The 20958-nt window shown below is 39.1% G+C and overlaps 1 protein-coding gene across 1 annotated transcript; it reads left to right on the top strand.

Annotated features, from left to right (window-relative positions):
• The first annotated feature begins 989 nt into the window (after positions 1 to 989).
• On the top strand, positions 990 to 17708 carry trim8b (tripartite motif containing 8b). The gene is made up of 5 exons (XM_015003070.2): positions 990 to 3571; positions 11905 to 12000; positions 12998 to 13263; positions 14694 to 14809; positions 14893 to 17708. The coding sequence occupies exons 1-5, from the start codon at positions 2966 to 2968 to the stop codon at positions 15600 to 15602; spliced, it is 1794 nt and encodes a 597-aa protein (XP_014858556.2). The 5' UTR covers positions 990 to 2965; the 3' UTR covers positions 15603 to 17708.
• The last annotated feature ends 3250 nt before the right edge of the window (positions 17709 to 20958 follow it).

Genomic DNA, 20958 nt, shown 5'->3' with positions numbered 1-20958 from the left:
ATCATCTTTGATTGTATTTTGTTTGAAAATATTTGTACTGTAATGCTACAGTTTTGCCATAAATTAAAGAAATTGATTTGTCTTTAACTAGCTAGCTAAGAAGCTAATTTGCTATAAGCTTAAAAGCCTTAGTTCAAAATTTCACCTTTCATTTGTCATGGCAAATATGTCTGAGATCGTTTATTTGACGATTTATTTTTTCTTTGTTTCATTAAAATATTGCATGTGGCTTGCTCACCTCTGCAAATATGCTTGTAAAATGTATATTCATATAACCATATCTGAGCGAAAACTGGATCAACACTGGAACTGAGGTATTTTAGGGAATAGAAATTTAATTCTACAGAAGGTTTTGACTCCCAGAAATAGGAAATACATTCAGGAGAAGTATCTGGTTTATAACGAGAAAGTTTCTCGTTTTAACAAGTTTAATGGGATTAAGGAACATATTTTTTATATCTTACTTTAACGAGATATAAATTTGACAGGTTACGACTTCCTAAAAGTTCATAAAGGGGACCCATCTGAGTCTCCATTTATTCACTCTGTTCTTCAGGGCGACACTTGAAAAGGTGTTGCTGTTTCACTTTTATGACATTTCTCATTTCAAGAGAACATTCTGGTTTTTATTATATAAATCTTGTCATAAAATGAGTTCTGTGTCTTATTAAATTGACAAAGTATCTCACTAAAATGAGAAAGTTTCTCTTTTATCCAGTTTTAAGGATTTTTGTATCATGTTACAATGTGGTACTGTTTCAGAATTTATTCCTTAGCTCTGGCAGGTAAGTGCTTCTGTACAGTTCAGAGTTAAAGTCAAATTTATGTTTTTAGTGGCTCTAATCCTCTTCAATATCCTTCAATATCCAAAAGGTAATATTGTAATGAATCTTTCTGTCAAAAAATCTTTCAAATATTAGTTACGTTTTAACTCTGCTTCTGTTTATTTTTAGGTGTGTTGCAAAAAAAGAAATAAGTAGAAAACCTTTAGAACGCAGAACTTTATTTTGAAAAGCCCTTCCGGAAGTGGTGTGCTAACGCTGTCGGTCTTGACTCAGGTTAAGTCAGCTTGTCTGCATTCCTCTTCTCTCCCCACAGCCTGGCCGATAGAGACAGAAAGAAAAGAGAGAAGAGGAAGAGGAGGGGGGGAAGAAAACACACATTATTATTCACAACCGTATAGGATTTTATGAAGCACGGAATCGACTCATACCGGATACATCAGGCCACGAAACATAAGCATAAACCCCCCCTCCGGTTCAGACGGCTCCTTCAGGACTACAAAACCGAAAGAAAGACAGATTTGTATTTTTTAGTGACGGGACTTTTCCTTCGTATATTTGTGCGTAGCTCAGCTATCGAAAAGCAGCTTCGTTGAGACAGCCTACAGCCTTTTCTCGGCGGATATTTCCTTTTCTTTTTTTTTCTTTTTTTTTTTTTCCTTTTCGTTTTTTTTTAAATGAGGATTTACAAGATGGCTGATGACAGCTAGCCCCAACAAGGACAGAAAACTGCGACGTCCCCTTTAAGAACAGGAGGGTATATTTTTGTATTTTTATTAGCTAAATATAAAAAAATATGGCTGCCTCGAAAAAGCTATTAGTGTAGCTATAATGAAAGGCGTCTGTCCGGTGTTTGTGTACCTGTGCTACGGTAGAAAATGGTGAGGTGACGTCTGAGGTAATTTAGGCGATTTAATCGAGATAAGGAAGTGGGACGAATATGTTGTTGGCTAAAGGCTGAGGCATCGATAGGCTAATAAGGTTTGAGACCAAAGTACAAAACAAACTGTACTTTTGGGGGGGGGCGGGTATTGGTGGTAATAATCATTGTTTAAAGGAGATATTTGATAGATGTGTCAAAGCGAGAGAGAGAGAGGAGAGGAGGGGGGAAGCAAACGGCTCTGCAACGACAGCCAACATTCCTGCGGATCCTAAAAGCCTTTGTTTTGTGCGCAGGAGCTGGACTGGACCATTAAAACGATTAACTATGCAGTAAACAGCCTCGACGTGATGGCCTGGGTGTAATTTTCAGAAGAGTTAGATTATAAGGCCTTTTGTTGTGGGAGAGAAAACTGGATAAGGCATAAAAAGCAGAAAGCAGAGGCCTTGTGTACATATATATGCCACATTCATCAAACAGAAATATCGCTTTGTGTGTGTGTGTATGATTATAAAGACAGGAGGTTGTGCTTGGGGTTTTTTCCCCCTCTCATCTGAGCAATACGACGGGTTTTTCTCAGCCTGCGGCCAAACGATCGCAGGTTGTGTGTGATTAGATTGCTGCTGGATGCTTATTTATAATTCAGCGGACAAAAGCATTGCGCTGCGTACTCATTATTGAGGGAATCAGGCGTCCTTGAGGCTCCTATGGAATACAGTCACATTTTCAGAGGCGTTTCTCTGTGTGAATAGAGAATAGCAACCAGGGTGTGGACCTGAGCAGCCCGTTTTTCATTCTGAATTGGTTGCTATAGTCGACCATAATCCGTCGTTAGGTTAGGGTGAAGGCCTGGAGTGGCAGCAGGAAAAAAGATCAAGATCCCTGTCATGTGTCACATGGAGATGCATGCATCTGGGTGATGGTACGCGGTTCTCTGTGCCTTGGTTTACCTGTAGCGGACGGGGTTTGGTTCTGTTCTGTGAGCACACACTGAATCACTGAAGACAGGTCTGGTGGTTCCGAGTGTGACTTGGAGGAAAGGAAAGCACCGCTTCCTGTAATCTGAACAGCGTCATCCCCCCGTCTGTTTTATGTGTTGAAATCCACCAAGGTGTTTCGCCTGAAGCCTCCTTCAGCTCAGTTTTCCGGGAATTTGCCTTCATGCTGCATTACTAAGCAATACTCGTCATCTGTCAGGGAGGGTGTGCATACAAATATTGATCTTTCAGGACTCGGGTTTTTGAGTGTCGGGTTTCCACTGGGAGAGAGACGCACAAAGCGGCCTAAAAAAGGTCTGATTTGTATGCCTGCCTGCACCACCATGGCCTCTGACATGGCTGAGACGTGGAGGAACTGTTTTGAGGAGGAGCTCATCTGCCCTATCTGCCTGCACGTGTTCTCTGATCCCATCCAGCTGCCCTGCAAGCACAACTTCTGCCGGGGCTGCATCAGCGAGGCCTGGGCCAAAGACTCCTCACTGGCTCGCTGCCCCGAGTGCAATCATGCCTACACGCAGAAGCCCAGTCTGGAGAAGAACCACAAACTGTCCAACATAGTGGAGAAGTACAACGCCCTGAGCGTGGAGAAGGCCAGCACGCCGACACTGCAGTGCATCCTGTGCCGCCGGGGCCCGCCGCTCCCTGCCGTCAAGGTGTGCCTGCGCTGCAATGCCCCGTGCTGCCAGTCCCACATCCAGACGCACCTGCAGCAGCCGTGCTCGGCCCTGGGGCACCTGCTGGTGGAGGCGGAGGCCGTCAAAGCCTGGACCTGCCCGCAGCACGACGAATACCGGCTGTACCACTGCGACGCCGAGCAGACGGCGGTGTGCCAGTACTGCTGCTTCGCCCGGTGCCACCCCAGCCACGGTCATGCCGTCACCGACGTGGAGCTGCGGCGCAACGACATCAGAGTAAGACGCACTAAATGCCGTGTTCACACATCAGTGCTTTCAGTTTAATGTTTAGTTTATCTGTAAAGATGAACTCTGTTCTCTCCAGGCCTGGACGATAAGTTGTCCCATTATTGTTGTTTTTTGAAACGGTAAACTTACTTTTGTAAAGAACTCTTCAAACTAGAAGTGGAAGACATTGTAAATATCCACAATAAGACGCAAATAAAGTCAACTCACAACGGAAACCATAAACAAAATGGATTATAAAGTCTCTGTAAGCAAAATTTCCCTTCAAAAAATCTTAATAATCAGAATGGAAATGATTAAACTCATTCAATTTTATCATACGATTAATTGCAACATAATGAGTTGAATCTAATAATGGAGTCAAAATCAACTGCAATACATTCCAGTTAAATCCGGTCAGATTCAGTTTTTAAAGCCCGGTGGGTAAAGAGTCTCTATCTCAGGAAGCCCAGCCAATTTCATAGTCATTGAACGAGCTGCTGCCGCTCCTTCTGAGGAAGTATGTGGCGACAGTGGGAGGGAACCACTCCCTTCTAACAGAGAAACATTCTGTCAAAAGTAGGGCTGCAGCTAAACGATTGAACAATTAATTAAATCGGCTCATTCTTCAGGTATTTCATTTAAGCATTTTATACATATAAGCCAATAGTTAATTTCCTTTTTTTTAAAAAAGTATTGCCTAAGATGCAATAACACAGCGTTCCTTTACCCTTGATTATTTGTACCAAAGGGTGCATCTGCATCTAAAAAACTTTCTAACCTTGCTGCTTGACTTAGCATCAATACATCAGTTAGTTGTTTAATAAATGTGTGGCAAAAGGTGCTTATGGTTTTTGCACAATTTGAACTGGGAGAAGCTAAAACTATGCCACTTGAGGAGTTTTGTGCAGAACATATTTTCAAAGTTTTCGTATCTTAAATGAAAAATGTGTATATTTTTGTCCAGTTTCGTATAATTAACTCAGGCTGTTGATGCTTCTGCAGTTAATCAGGATTAATCTGATTAGTCATTTCAGCCCTTGTCAAAATGGATTCATTTTCACAAATTGCTGCAAGATGACACAAGAAGTAGTAAAATAAGAATCAAAGGAGGGTGACATGTTGCAAGGATGATTGATTATGTAAAAATAAATATTGAATTTAACTCAAATTTAAAAAATTGTGCTCAGAACTGCACTTAGGTTCTGAAATATGTTTCAAGCATTTTTTTTTTTATTATTTGTATAACGGTGGGAATGACCATTGAATCTCTTTATTTTTTTATTGGATTAAAAATGGCTGCATCTATCAAAGAGCCTGCAGCACGTTTTGGACTAGAAAACATTTTATAATCCTTATGGGAGAAAAACTGGGAATTGGCCAGTCAGCACTAAAAAAACAAAAACAGAAATTGGTATCAGCCAGTCAGTGCACCGCTATAAGCAGTTAAACAGGCTATTGGTCGGTTTCTCTTTTCCCTAATTCACACCTCTACCTCCTACTCACTGAATTATCTATAATTTTTTTTTAAATTTGTTTTTCAAGTTTTCTTCTGAATTCTAAACAAATAACCAAAAATCAAATCTCTCATTTTTAAATTTGATCTCATGTGTTTGTCTGAAAGACATATATTGCATCCAGTTTCAATTATTCAAGGCTTTGACTCCCATTTGGGCGAGTTAACTCTTGCAAAATATGACAAATATGACTCTAATCAGGCCAAAATAAACACAAGCAACCTCCTGGGAGTCAATTTTAGGCATCGGAGCCAAATGACACCATTTCCTCACAGCTAACTGATTAGATCATTAATAAAAAAAAACCTTAAATCATCACTTGCCATAGCAGCTGTGAAACATCCCTAAAATATTCTGTGGCAATCGACTCCTTTTCATATCCAGTTAAATCCAGAAACAACCAAAAAGGCAAACTGACATCCACTTGTAAATTTTCCAAACCTGACTTGTTGGAGTTTGTTGTATTATGGTTATCAAGAAGGAAAGTTCAAGTGTATCTATAATGCCACTTCACTAACCAAAAGAGTGTTCTTTACATACATCTACTTTATATTCTTAACATCAACATAACAAGTGCCACATTCTGTGGTCTCTCGCTGTCATTTAAAATTACTTCACTGGAGAAATTTGGGATGAAAATCTGATGGGGGGGGAGGGGGAATATCAAAATCAGATGTTCATGTTTTTATGAAATGCGTGCATTTTGAGTGCTTCCACTCTTATCCGGCATGTTTTCAGTTGCGGCCCGTTCCAAGCCTCCATTCTCATCTGTTGGAATGGCAAACAATGCGGTGGAGGGAGGAACAATGAGGGCCCCTCAGAGGGCCTTATCTCCCCAGCACAGGTGCATCCGAGCACAGGGATCACCAGTTGTCGAGGGGAGGGGGCGGGGCAGTTGGAGAGAACTCGAAGGAAAGAGGGATTAAAGTGATTCATCACTTGCCTCTGCGGACTTTTCTTTTTTTCTTTTTTTTTTTTAACCTATTCGGTTTCTGGGGGAGGGGTCCGGGTGTTCACCACCTCTGGTTCGCACAGGGGTCACACCGGTTGCTCTTGCCGGTTTTAAAAACGTTTAAATGGGGTGTGACAACGCAGCTTGTGCCGAGAGGAGAAACACGAAGGCGTCACTTCTCACTGACTCATATAGTTCACCCAACATTTTTAGGTGTCAACCATGACATACTAGGCTGCCTTTCCTGTTGGTAATGCTATGACTCAGCTGTACGTACAGTTAAATGTCCTCTGAGGGTCCGTGACATGGCCGTTGGGTGGAACTATTAAAAACTGAACAGAGTCTTCTACTTTTACTAACATGCAATGTTACAGTTTTACCCAAAAAATGTATAGAAACTACTTTTTAGGGCTGTACCTACTGGTTATTTTAATTATCAATTAATCTATCTATTGGATAAGAAAAAGAAAGGCACAATCTACAGATTTTTCTTTATTCAACCTTCTTTATGCAATATTAGAAAAACATTAAAAGATGCAAATGAACAAATCAATTCCCTTTATACATTAGATAATGAAGATTTTATTGCCCAACAAACATTCTTTTAGTGAACACTTAAACATTTGTAACAAAGCAAAAAATAAATAAATACTTCTAACATCAACACATAAAAAACTCAGTGTAGCATTGATCTGTTTATTGTTGTTTTGATTAAACGATTGATACATGGATAGCCAAAGGTGCATACATTTTTTTACAGAATTTGAACCAGGTGAAGCCAAGACCAAGATATTTTAGTGTTAAGTGGAAAATGTATGTTTTTTTGTGTGTTTTTTTTAATAGTTTTGGCTTTGTGTTCTTTCAGCAAATTGACTTTTTTGAATCTTTGTGGTTCAGCTAACCAATTACTATATTAGTTGACAGTATATATCAAAAATTGGTTCGTCACGATTAATTGTTTCAACCCCACTACTTTTGGTGTTTTCTACCTTTGGATAATTATTGAAAAATAATTTTAAAAAATTGAAATTTTAAGGGTATTTTTTTTATGTTCTATGAACCCACAACCATATAGGCTACCAGGTCGTGCTATTAGAAACATTACACGTTGGTGTGGAAGTTGCTCCTGAGGGAAGGCTAAATGGTGCACAGCAAAGGTTTTATCTTTTTCAACTATCTGCATTGAATATTCTGAACTTTAAAATATTGACAGCTTTTGTTAAACTAAGGCTTTGTTGGTCTGTTTTTAGTCTTGTTAACAATTCTGACCCTTAACAGCATCAACATCTTAAATGCTATTAGCTTAAAATCTACACTGTTATCATTTTCCTTGTTTAACATGTGACCTCTGCTCCCAATATAAATAATTACTGCTAGAAAGACTGGAATAAATATATTTTCAGAGCTGCTCTTATAGGTTTTAAAAAGAAAAACTAGTACCAGCAGGTTATGGCTTCACAGAACTTGGCCACCAACTTGTGATCGGTGGATCCCTACCCATCACATTTTTGTTTATCTTTGCAATCTGGTGGTTTTCATGCGGTTTGGATTGTATGAGTAATAAAACATTTGTTAAAAACAAACATCAGCAGAGTTGTCACCATCCAAATCCAACAGATTAATGGATTAGTTTTTAAATGTAAACTTCAAATCATTTTATTTTATATACGTTTTCTATATTTGACATCTACATCCCTTGGTTAGGAAGCCATTTGTTGTGTAAATGTTGTATTGCTTTTACTTTTTTATTGCCATTTCTAAAATGCCCTACTTTTATTTGTCCCAAATACCTACTATATAAAATCCCATCAACGCTTTTTCCAATAAACTTTTAAAACTAACATCTTGATTTTGATTTCTAGTGTAAGAGATTTTATTTGCACTGTATTGTCCCACCCCCCCCAAAAAATACATTATAAAATATAAAATCTAAGTTAGCCCACTAGACGTGTTAAGGCGGTTAAAATTTACAGGTAAAACAACTGAAAGGTGCTAAATCAGGAAAAAACCTGCATGTTTCCATTTTTATGTTTTCTCATATGCAGACATAACACTGAGCACAAATAGCCCCGATTAAGTTTTAAATATTCTAACTTGTGCTGTATTGATCCAGGTTATTAAATTTGTACCAGATGGTTAAAACAGGTCTGATGAGCATTTTCATATTTGGTTGCACATAAAAAAAAAATCAGGTTATTGGTGCTGTTGCAGAGATTAATATCTATTGGCTATCCATCTCTAATAATGTTTTGTAGGTGTTGTTCTTGTTTCCCAGATAAATTCCTTTAGAGATCAAGACTTTTTTTGAGCTACAGCTCCTGTTTTAACCAAGACTAGTGTTTTAAAAAAAATTATATATTGCTGCACAATACTGGTAATTATTGCGATGCCAATATCGGTTGCTATTTTCTTTCTTTGTCCAATTGGAGCACCTTCTGCTGTAAAGCTTTGTCCACCTGGTTAAATGTTACATTAGCATGTAAAAGGCAAGTTTGTAGTTCTTTGTGATATAAATATTGCACACGCTGATATTGAGATTTTATTTGCACAAACAGAAATTTTAAATGTGAAAACTGACAGTTCAGAAAAAGTGCAAATATAAACCAGTTTAAAAAACTGCTTATGCAACATTGGGAAATATGTTGCATAGATTCGGTGTCCCAAGGACCAAAAATGTTGTTGTCGGTGATAAAAATTTATAAATGATTGTATATTTAAGGATAAGAATCAGTCATGTAATGTGGAAATAATTTAAGTTTATCTGGTGTTTAGAGATTTAAATGTTTGTAGATTGATGAGTGTGAGAGGAGCAGGAAATCATAAAATCGTTTATCTTCAACCTGCTCTTTTTCGAACACACAGTGCAAAATTGCGTGATAATTAATTTTATTTTATTTTTTAAATTGTTTTTACTTTTTGTCTGTTTGAAATAAATAAATAATGACAGAATAACTTTCTGAAATTTTGAATCTTGCATCTTAAAATCTGTCCAGACTGTCCTGGTCTTTATACTAAAAGCGACCTGCACTGCTGACGACGGTGTTGGGGGCGTCTGTGCTGCAGCAACATGTTTAGCACTGACATGGTATTTTAGGCTTTAATGACTTTGGTGACTGGCTAACTCCTTTTAGCACAACTTGACCACAACAATAGTCTTTTTGAAGCAAAACTGAGTCCCCAATGGTCCAAGACAAGCAGCTTTGTCATCCATATATTTGTTTGCAGACGCTGCTTATGCGTCACTTTTATGGACGTACTGGAAACACACAAGAAAGGTTCCGGCTCGGGACTTTTAGATGCAGAAAAAAAACAAACGTGATTCACTGGGTTAAAATGTTTAACACATTAAGATTTATGTAATTAATTAATTGAAATTGACACTTTAAAATCCTGGTCCTAATTTTAATATAATGTAAATATTACATAAAAAGTCATTTTGTTTTCATTTATTTATTTATTTCAAACATGTTTTTGAAAACAAGAAATCAGTAGGACAAACAGCAAACATGCATACATAACTGAGAACAAAGTAATAATAATAATAATAATATTACTTACTGACTCAATAATTGTCAGAAATGTGTAATTATGCGACTTTAGTCAGCCGCTGTAGGACCAGGACCAGTTCATCCAGATATTTAGTTATTTGCCACCATGTCCTCATGATGATGATGATGCACTCGCCACCCTACAGCCCCTCCCTCACCCTGCAGCCTCTCCCTTGCTCTGCTCTCCACCTCCATCAGCCCCCAAAACTCTTTCACCTCTCTCTCGCCATCCAGCAGCCACCCAAAGCCAGACCCGACCTTCCCCCTAGCCCTCCTCTCCTGCGCTGATGGAAGGGGCTCTGTAGTGAAATGACAGCTGAAGAGCACCCTTCCTCTGTTTTTTAACCTCTGCTTCCCTCCCCCAAAGGTATCCCATACATGTAGCTAGACACGCCCCCTCCTCCTCCCCCTCCTCCTCCTCTTCTTCCTCTTCCTCCTGGTCCTGGCTTCTGCTCAGAGCCTAACTCAATCAGTCAGCACAACCAGGTCACCGTCCTGGATCCAACCAACTGTGCATGTAACAGAGCTATGTAGGGCAGCGATTCCCGACCATGTGCCGCCGAGACCCGACACTGTGCAGCTTTTCCTTCCTATCAGCCTCTGAAGCAGCTGATCACTAATGGTAAAATCAGCTGCTGTGTGCTGGAATGCCTCTGTGCTGAGGATGATGATGGCATGTGAAGAAACCTTCAGCTAGAGGGAGCAGCTGATTGTTTAGGATTCACTCTCTCTCTATCTAAAGGCTTTCCTGCAATATTAATGCAAGTTTTCTGTTTTATTTGTGAGGATATTTAAGTTTTCAGATTATCCCCGATACTAAATCGATGAGGATTACAGAATGTTTATAGGTAAATGGTTTTGAATAAAGAGGAGTATTTTCATAAGTTATGATGAGGTTTTATTTATGTAGGTTGGTTCTCCATGTTTGATTATACAACTAAATGTTGCCATTTAGTTGTTTTGGGTTGCTAAGTAGATGATGGTGCTGTCTAAGTTTGTTCTAGAGTAGTAAAGTACAAAACTGAACGTTGATTCTCCATGTTTGTATAAACACAATAAAACAATAATACTCTGATAGTATTTCTAACACAAGAAGAATCAGACAATAATAAGACTCATAGGCCTATTTTATTGTTTTGGAAACTCTGCTTTGTTATTCATGCAATTTTTCTAGCTTTAAATGATAAACAACCAGAAAATGTTCTGTTATTGGTTACACTGTAGACATGCTCAAGCATTTAATTATTAAATTCAGTACCCTGTAAGAGTAGCATAATCTATATACTTTTTTGTTTGTTTGTTTGTTTTTTAAATTATGATTCAGGGGCTTAAGAAAATCACTTTGATGGCCTCAAATGGCCCCCTGACCACAATTTGGACACCATTAGTTTAGCAAGTCCAAATTAATTAGTGCTGGACAATAAATCAATTTCTATCAATTATTAAAATCAAATATTTTATTTTTAAGCCAGATTGTCCAGTTATAATAATAATAATACATTAATAATAATGATAATAAGCACCTGTGTCTAGTTTATTTGCAGCTAAAGCTGAACATACTACAAAAACACAATCTCTTAGTTTTGTCTTATTTCAAATTTACTAACTTAAAAGTAACTTTTCAACTTTTGAAAGAGTACTAGTTATAAATGAAATAATCTGCTAGTGAAACTAGTACTTTTTGAATCAATATTAAGGAATTGCTGACTTAAAAAAACTCCTATGTCTTGCTTAAAAAGTTACTTGTACGTTTTGTGTTATTTCAGGCTTGCTAAGATATTTGCACTTGAAATTGCACCAGAAACACCCGATAAGATGTTTTTGTTTTTGCCGAGCAGGGAGATGGTTTGGCTGAGCAGCCGTCTGCCACTGCTCACATGCCATCCTCCTCCCAGAAATAACAGGTGCTGTTGCTAACACATCGCCACGGCTCATGGAGCAGCCTCCAGTGGGTGATCTAATGTCTTTTAGGAGGAAAGTGCTGGACGGGGGAGGAAGAGGAGGAGTAGGAGGAGGAAGAGGCGGAGGTGCACCAAGGGGAGAGCAGAGCTGCCGGAGCTTTTTACTGACCATTTATCTATCTCTGCTCTCTGCCTCCAGCTCCCCCAACTTCGGTCCTCACTCTCTAATGCAAACACTAAATAGCTGCTGGTTGCCATGGCAGCATCCCCCTCCTTCCCTCCCTAGCAGGGATTGCATGTTGGATGGAGACTAAATTAGCCAGCTCCAGGAGCTCTAGTATCTCTGGTATGGTGAGCGAATGCTTATGGCTAACTGGAGGTTATAACTTCCCTTTTTTCTTGGCTTTCTGTTGTTTTTTTTTTTCAGCAAAACCTGCTGAGACAGCAGGAGCGCGTGGAGGAGCGAGTGCAGGAGATAGAAGAGCAGCTCTGCAAGCTTGACTCTGACAAGTGTACAGTGGAGGTACGTATGAAGGACTTTATTCACACATTTTAACTGTAAAGCCTGGTGACCCGCCAGGCTTATAATAAACTGGGGGAAACCCTGAGTATGGTATGAGACAGATAATCTGTGAAAATATCTAGCTCCTCTGCCTTCTCACAATGAGAGCGAGAAGGCAGGTCTTAAAGCTAAGGCTAGCTAGAATGACCAACTAGCCAATAACAGCAGGTAACTGGTTTTCCTGTAACTGTAAGTTGTTGTCCGTCATTAGCATTTTTATCAGCATGTACATTAGTTGATTGACATCACTAAGACCCGCCTCCTGACTCCGATTGGTTGTTTTTGGTCGGGAGCTGTGCATTTCTGTAGACTGCAATATTAGCTCAGGGATTGCACTGGGCTACTAAAAAATATATTTTGGAAATTGTCTGTTTTTTCCATTGAATTAGGACTATTTTACACCACTGAATCCAAAAATGCCATCCATTTTTCTCAATCGGGTCAGGTTTTTATTCTAATTTGGTTTAGAGAAATCTGATCTTCTGACTAAATTGATAACATTTTTGTGACATTATCAGTTCATTTCCGTTAAGATTTCTCATCCAAAAAAGATTTTGGGAGAAAAAAAATTGTTTTATACCAGAGTATATTAATTAAATGATACAAACTTGGATTTCTGTAAATTGAACCTTACGTCTTCACTGGGGCATGAACTTCTGTTCCTTTGAACGCCTCGTATGCTGAGCAGCAGAAATGTCCAACAGTAATCAGGTGTCATGACTGCATCCCAAACTAATGCGTAGCTCAGTTCAGAAAGTTGACCCGATTGAGCAAACCCAACGTGATTTTTGGATTCAGCCCATCAAAATCACCCTAAAACAGTTGAAAAACCCCAGACAATTTTTTTGGCTGTTGCCCAGTGTTAACTGTCTCATACTATGCTTTCACAAAATGGAGACAGTGTTTTTTCTGGAAATATCCAAAGAGCAGTTTTAATTCACTCTTAAACCGTCCACAGGACAGAGTGTGTGAGCTGAAAGAGGAGGTGCGCCTGCAGTACCAGCGCATGCATCAGCTCCTGGAGGAGGACCTCGGCCGCACGCTGGAGGCCCTGGACCGGGCTCAGGCTCGCTTCTTCCAGGAGAACGCGGCGCAGGTTCTGGCCCTGGGGGAGCAGCGGCACGAGGCCCAGAAGCTGCTGAGCTCCATCCACACGGCCTTCAGCAAGGCGGAGGAGCTGAGCTTCATGAAGAACACGAAACCCGTTAAAATCCTCACAGACAGGTCAGAGAGCTAAACGAGGAGATCGCCTCATTTTTTGCCTGCCTTTTGGGTGATACTGGTGCAGAATGAGCAAAAAATTCATTTCTTTTCAGCAGTCCAATTCATAATGTGAACTCATGTATTGTGTAGATTAAATTATTTACATGCAAATAAATTTTTGTAATGTTTAGAAAGGGAAAGTAATAATTTTATGAGAACTCCTACATGGAAAATAACAAAAAGTCCAAATGAGGAATGTTGAGTGTCTTGTGAAGTTGGTTTTACAATAAGCAAATACTTAATCTTTTAACACATTAGCATCAAATTATTACCAGTAATAGAACTTTGAAACCATTTTAAACAGTTTAATTATAAAGAATCACATGATGCTGTCACATCTGAGCAAAATAACTTATCAAATTGATCAGTCATTAAAATGTTTTTCTCGTAATTTTAAGTTGCTCTGGAAATCTTATGTTTTTATTCTGCTAATATGAAGACTTTATTTTTGTAATTTAGCAAACATTTTCAGCAACATCACACCACTCACAGAAGGCAGGCTTTAAAAGAAAATGAATACATTTTTCAAAAATGTTTTCTGTCATTTGTAATTTTTGTTTTAGAAAATAAAGTGAGAAAAAAATCAATCTGGTATGAAAAATGTTTAAATGTAATTTTTTAAGCCATGTGGCTCATATGCGAACTGTTGCATCGATGCAGCGTGACATGCAGGCGATCAGCAGCGGCGATTGCACATTTTGTCTTAGAAGTGTCGTTTAGCAATTTACTGAAAACAGGAACACGAGTTCCTGAACTGGTTCAGTTCACAGAAGGGAACTTGATTTTATCTACCAGATCGCAGACGGCCATCGTGCTTGATGATGACATGTGAAGGTGTCATGTGGGGGTCATCACCCTAATATGTGAGGGTGATTAGTCAGGACAATTGATAACTAATTTTGCTGAAATTAGAATCGGATTTGAAACTTCAGCCTTTGATCTAAACTAGAAAGATGGTTTCACTTACTGTGGAAAATTTCACACTGGACTTCCAGCTATTTGGATTCTCTGGCTCTCCACTTTTTTATTTTATGTACCTTAGTTTTTTCTTCTCCTAAACTTTCCATTAATGTTCTTGGATACAGTACTTTATCAATAGCCAGCCAGCTTCTCTAGAAATTAACTTTTTGTCAGTGATGATGCAGCCATAACTCTGCATTTCTGCATTAAAAATATTTCTTAATAATCTTATTCAATATTTAAGTTTTCTCTATAACTAAATTCCTTAACAGGAAAAAAGTGTTTGAAGAATATCACTTTGTGTGTCGTAAATCAATTTTAACAAACGAGTTTAACTTTCTGAAGTGAATTACAGAAACAAACGTTTTGATTATGTTCTACTTTATTGCGATGTTTCATCATGATTTCTTGCTGTTGTCACCTTGTTGCAGGTCGCAGGCATGCGTGGGCAGCAGCCTCCCTCCTTACAAAGTGGGGAATCTGAACTCTAAGCTGTTTCTTTCTGAGATCGCAAAGCGAGAGAAGAGCTTGAAGCGAACGCTTGAGGGTAGGCAGCGTTACATTTGGCACGTGGAGAATCAGCCTGACCTCTGTGATTAAATGTTTTTTAATTTGTGTGTTTTGTCTCAGTTCCTCTCACCCCGCCGTCGGCGTTCCTGCAAACCGTCGCCGCTTTCCCCAGTGGCCAGAGCTCCGGCTCCGGCTCCGGGGCGGAGAAACGGAAACATTCCACCGCCTTCCCGGAGGGAAATGGCAGCACGGGGAAAAACGCCACTGCGGGTTTCAAAGACTCATCCTCATCTTCCTCCTCTTCTTCCTCTTCGTCGTTAGCCAAGCAGCCCTACTTGGGGTCCGGCTCCGCCTCTGGAGAGGGCCAGTCCGCCAACCAGCAGACTCTGGGCCCCTGTGCGCCGCCTCACATCGGCGAGGGTGGCGGCGCCGGGAGCGGGAGCGGCTCCCTGACCAACCATCACTCTGGCTCCGTGTTCGGCTCCTCCCACTTCCCGCCGGGTGGCAGCGGCTCCTCCCACTCCTCCCAGCAGGCCGTGCTGCCGCAGTACGGCGGCAGGAAGATCCTGGTCTGCACCATGGATAACTGCTACTGCTCCGGAGTGCCGTCGGTGTCGGGCCACCGCAGCCACCCTCCCTACCCGCGCTCGGGCTCCTTCCCCTGGGTGAGCCCCCAGGACTACCCGCCCCCTCCGGGCCTGGCCTCCGGAGGGCCGTCCATGCAGGGGCTGGCGGTGAGGGACTGGATAGACGCCTCACAGACGCACAGACATGCAGATTTCTACGGGCTGTACGGGCAACCGTCCACCAAGCACTACGTCACCAGTTAACGCAGCGGTTATGCTCTTAAAATAGAGACGGGCACCAAAATAGCACACACCTTTACAGATTTATAAACCTGAAATCTACAAATAGTGGCTGAGCTCACGAACACTGCAAAAACAGAATCCGACCAAGTATTTTTCTCTGGTTTCTAGTGCAAATATTTTAGTAAAGTTGAAATAAAACCAAACTAATTTTTCAGGAAGATATAGGAACTTGTTTTAAGTCTGTTCCTTTAATATTAATGAAAAATTAGTAATAGATTATTTCTACTGTTACATGGAGAAAATGTCTTGTCATAGGTGAAATAATCTGCCAAGTACTTTTTCAACAATATTAAAGTAATCATTGACTTAAAAACAGGGGAGTCCAAACAAACAAACACATGAACCAAAGGGAGGTTGGGGGGGAAATGGGGGAATTTTTTTTGTAAGAAAGGGATGTTATTCATTCAAAAATTAAAAATAATTTTGCACACTTACTGTTTTAAGAGGCATCTTGTTTCAAATTTAAAATTTTTTCAAGCTCGCTACATTAAATTTATTCTCAGTAAAAGGATAAATTTGAGGCTGAAGAGTTGCTTTCTTTCAAAACATTTGCTACAAATAAGACATTTTTAATAGAAACTAGACCAAAAATATTTGGTAAGAGTTTGTTTTTGCAGTGAATGAAACTGATGTAGAAGACGCACACACACACACACGCGCACACACACACACACACACACACACACATTCGGGGGCAGGGTTGATCCATTTTAATTGTTCCTTTAATTTCATCCAGTGTTTCATGTAGATAAAACACAAACTCTGCTCACTTCGGCACAACTCGGCTCTGCGTTTTTACACAGGGAAGAAAAAAAAAACTTTATCTGGAGACAAGAGGGTGATGTTAATCTTTTTATTTATAGAATAGGATGCAAATTGATAGAAAATGAACTGTTATTAGAAAAAGTGTTTTCATTCTTCTACACAATGCTTCACCGAGGCTAAAGGGAAAAGGAGATAACAGGCTTCTGGTTTCAGCTCGTGTTTCTCTTGATATAATCACCCCTGCAGTTATGCTGAGGCCCAGCTGCCTTATGATGTTCATATATTATTTTTGTCCACAAGCTGACTTTGTTTGATCCTTTTTCAAAAAGAGGAGGAGATGGCCTCCACTTCTTCCCGCTCTCTCCGTCTCGTTTTGATTTTTTTATCATCTCTGCACTTCTTCTTCCTTTTCATTTGCTAAGTTCAGGGATGCGTCGCACAGCTTGAACGCAAAACGCTCTTCCATGGAACACCCACAATGCACTTGTGGACGCCTTCCTGCTACAGGGGTGGGACTACAACGCTGCGTCTTTGGGCACAAGCAGCCCCCTAATTCCTTAAACTCCCTTCCTGCTGCCACAAGAGGGCAAACAAAAACCTATGAAGACTGTTTTCCCCCTTTCTTTGTGATTACTATGGCTTTGTGTTATTTGGTACATCTGTAGGAATCATGTAGAGACAGAAACTGGACAAACCAAACCAATCATGCATCTGGACGATCTGACGATGCTGTAACTGTACTTCCTGCAGGGCAAAGATGTCACTTCCTCTCAAAAAAGAAAAAAAAAAAAAGCACATGAGCTCTTGGCTTCCTGTTTGCAGCTGAAAGCATGCAAGGAAGAATTTCTTTCTGTTTTTTTTAAGCACTCAAACGCAGAACAATGGGGAAGGGGGGGACTGTATGCTGTTTTAAATGACTATGAAAGAAACAAACGGCGGGAGGAGGAAGTTTTTCATGAACTTTTTCTAAAAGAACAAAGATGAGAGATGTAAGCAGTGATTCATCGTCCTATAAAGGAGTTGTTACAACAGCTAACATTATGGGAGGGGAGAAAAAAAGTATCTTTTTTTGTAAATATTTTGTGAAATGGGAAGTAAAAAAAAAACAAAAAAAGGAGGGGAAAAAAGAAAAGTTTCCGACGTGATTTGGAGATGGGTTCCAAATAAACGAATACATTTAATCTGGTCTCTGCTGTTAACTGTTCACGTGCAAATCCCATCATCTCATTTAAAGGATAGAAGTGGTGATATCCTATATTTTTGTTACTGTAAATAAATCCCATAAAAAAGGCAAACCAAGAAGTGTGTTAGTATTCAAATACATCCTGTTTCACGCCTTGATTCCTCATTGTGAAAGTCGTTTGTTCCTGGGGATGATCACTTGTTTTTGCAGATGAAATTTGATTAGAAGACACTCAAATTAAGTTGTTTTTACAGTTAAAATAGTAAAAAAAAATTAAAATAACCCTTAAAAAAAGAAATAGAAAAGAGGTCCTTTTTTTTTTTTCAAAATTATGTTTTTCATCTAAGCTCAAGAATATATACTTGTTTTTTTTGGGGGGTGGGGGAGTTGCTTTATGTCTCTTTAGAAATTCAAGAAAATTGATATAAAACACATTTAAGATTATTTGATAGGAAATATAATTGCACCATCATTGCAAAACATGGGGAAAATGTGTTATAAGTGAAATAATCTGCCAATGGAACTAGTACTTTTTCATCAATAATAAGAAATTATTGATTTAAAACACACATATCTTTATAAGTTAAGACATAGGAGCTGTTATCTTATTTAAATTGTACTGAGATATTTGCACTAGAAGCTAGACCATAAATAGTTGGTAACATTTGTGTTTCAGCGTACAAATCATTCTCGATTTCTCTGCAACTTGTCATGGGAATATTATCAAAATTTTAGACTCTGCGTGAATTAAAGTTATTCTAACATGTACTGGCAGTTCTTGTTTCCAGAAAGAATTACTTGTAAATCTAGAATAGCTTGACTAACCCAGAAAAAAAAAAAGTTCTTTGGTATGAATCCATCAGTTGTGCAATCAGACAATTTATTTCCACAAACCAGTGCTAGCTGTGGCTTTATCTTACTTCCCTACAGGACTTCTTTTGGATGATGCAAACAAGCACAAAAATACAAACAACAGTTCATTTAACCATTATGTAGACTTATGTTTAGTTTATAAGAAAAAAATGAGTAAAAATTTTTATGCGTTACATGCAGTTGATACAGTTGGTGCACAAATGCGACGAGTCAATGTGGGCGTTATGTTCTGCTGGTAAACATCCATCTACTCATGAGGGCATCGCTTTGACATCTACGACTGATAAAATTCATAACTTCTTGCAAATTCCTGATGGTAATTTGCTGTACAGAGCCAGCATGTTTTTCAAGCAGCGTTTCCGAGTTTCTCGTTTGTGTTCATGCTTGTAGTTCACGTTAGTCGATGTTCGAAATCGAGACTTATGCACCAAGCTAGCTCAAGGCGATATGAAAAGCGCCGGTGCTGCGAGGACAAAGGTATAGTGAAGTCTGCTGCTTGAAATTGTGTTAATAAAATTAACACAAATGTTGCCTGAGTACAGCGGCTTGTAGACGTAGCATACAGGCACCTTACCCAGAGATTTAAAAGCACTCTGGCAAGCTCAGACTTTTAACTCCCCACAGTGGAACATTTACAACAAACTTTAAAACACGTAAGAAGATTCTGACAACGTTCAGGTAATTAGTGTCACGTTGACTGATACAGGTGTAGCTTAACCCTAACTCTGTTTCTCCAGGACGTTTTACATTAAAGAGTCTTGCAATTGCCACACAAATCGGTTTGCATTTTACTCACTAGCTGCACTACATGGCTACATAGCTGTCCTTCATTTGGCTCAGAAAGACAAAAAGAAAAGTATTGAAACTTTCCTTCTATATTAAAGAGTCAGTTTCATTTTCCTGGGTCAAAAGGCTTTTCCAGTGGAGAAGTTTTAGTTTTGCATAGATGATCTTTATTGAAAATGTGAAATATTTCACTTTACTGCATTCATTTGACATGAAAGGTGCCAATACAGACAGGAAACCATCATAAATATATGGACAGCTAGCTGTTTTTGTGGTTACTGCTCAAAAAGCTGTGTTAAAAATGTGTGGTTTAATATTTAATATTCACTTTGAAAGAAACAGAAAAGTCAGTTATGATTCATTTGTTTCATATTTTCCAGAATTGTACGTTTTTAAGCCCTTTGACCAGTTACACTGACAGTAATGAGAACTCTGTCTTTCATCTGGATTATCAATGCGATCACTTTCTGTACAGACATGGGACTCTGAAGTGTCAATACATCAAATTACATGTAATTACATAACTATAGTTTAACACCACCTGAAGTTATAGATCAGTTTATGGCATAATAAACCAGAAAGGTCACAATTTTGCATTTGAGAAGCAAGAATGTGGATCTTACAGCGTTAGTAACTCAACGTTTGTTGTTTTTAGTCTTAAAGCAACAGAATGACTCACATTGAGGTTCAAAGACATTACCTTTTAGTCAAAAAGTTTCAGATTCTTACAGTTTAAATACAATTTGTTTTTTTTACCTCTGCAGTTTAACAAAAATACTCTACAAAAAAGCAAAATCTTACCTTAAATCTTAAGTGTTTTTGGTCTAGTTTCTTGTGCAAATATCTTACTGCACTTGAAATAACACAAAACTATCAAGTAACTTTTCAGCAAGATAAAGGAGCTTGTTTTAACTCGGTTCCTTAGAAAAAGTACTAAATCCACTGGCAGATTATTTAACTTATAATGTGGGACAAATTTGTCAGTGGAACTAGTACTTTTCCATCAATACTAAGCAATTATTTATTTATAGGAGCTTACTATATCTCGTTGAAAAGTTTCTTGTAAGTTAGTTTTGTCTTATTTCAAGTGCACTAAGATATTTGCAATAAAAACTAGACAAAAAATACTTTGTAAGATTGTGTTTTTGCAGTACAAACACATGATCGAAAAGATAATTGAGCATAATATGAATGTAGACATGGTAATAACACCTTAAAGGTAAACCGATTTAACATTTCCCACAAAATAACATTTATTTTTTATTTCTTCTTTCCGTGCTGTAAACCCCCCAAAGTAAGTCACAACAAAAACACAACTTTTCCCATTTGCACTGTAACGTTACACAAGTTTTACTGTGCCCTCTTAGTTCAGCAACTAATCTGCCTGGCTCCGCTGTTCTGCTTGATGTGTTGGGTGTTCGTTTATCTTAAAGGACGCGTTGATGGTGGAAAAACCCATTTAGTCAAAACCTTAAATACTTCTGTGTCCACTCAGTGCAAAGAAGGCTCAGGAGTGCATGGGGGTGGATGCCTGCAGAGAGAAAACAGGATGGAAAGTCTTGAGATGACTACTCACTCAGAGAGTGTGTGTGTGCGTGTGCGTGTGCGTGTGTGTGTGTGTGTGTGTGTGTGTGTGTGTGTGCGTGCGTGTGTGCGTGCGTGTGTGCGTGCGTGTGTGTTCCCTTCAGCCTGATTAAGCCGTTGCATTAC

This window comes from Poecilia mexicana, unplaced genomic scaffold (assembly GCF_051168715.1).
Source record: "Poecilia mexicana isolate PSO_F unplaced genomic scaffold, ASM5116871v1 scaffold_19, whole genome shotgun sequence".
NCBI lineage: Eukaryota > Metazoa > Chordata > Actinopteri > Cyprinodontiformes > Poeciliidae > Poecilia > Poecilia mexicana.
This window is presented reverse-complemented; position numbering and strand designations above follow the sequence as displayed.

Bases quoted from the DNA above. Each gene is read 5' to 3' on its own strand.
- trim8b (XM_015003070.2), top strand. From the start codon at position 2,966: ATGCCTGCCTGCACCACCATGGCCTCTGACATGGCTGAGACGTGGAGG. The intron at 3,572-11,904 runs GTAAGACGCACT...TTTTTTTTTCAG, and splicing joins TGCGGCGCAACGACATCAGA to CAAAACCTGCTGAGACAGCA. The intron at 12,001-12,997 runs GTACGTATGAAG...AACCGTCCACAG, and splicing joins CTGACAAGTGTACAGTGGAG to GACAGAGTGTGTGAGCTGAA.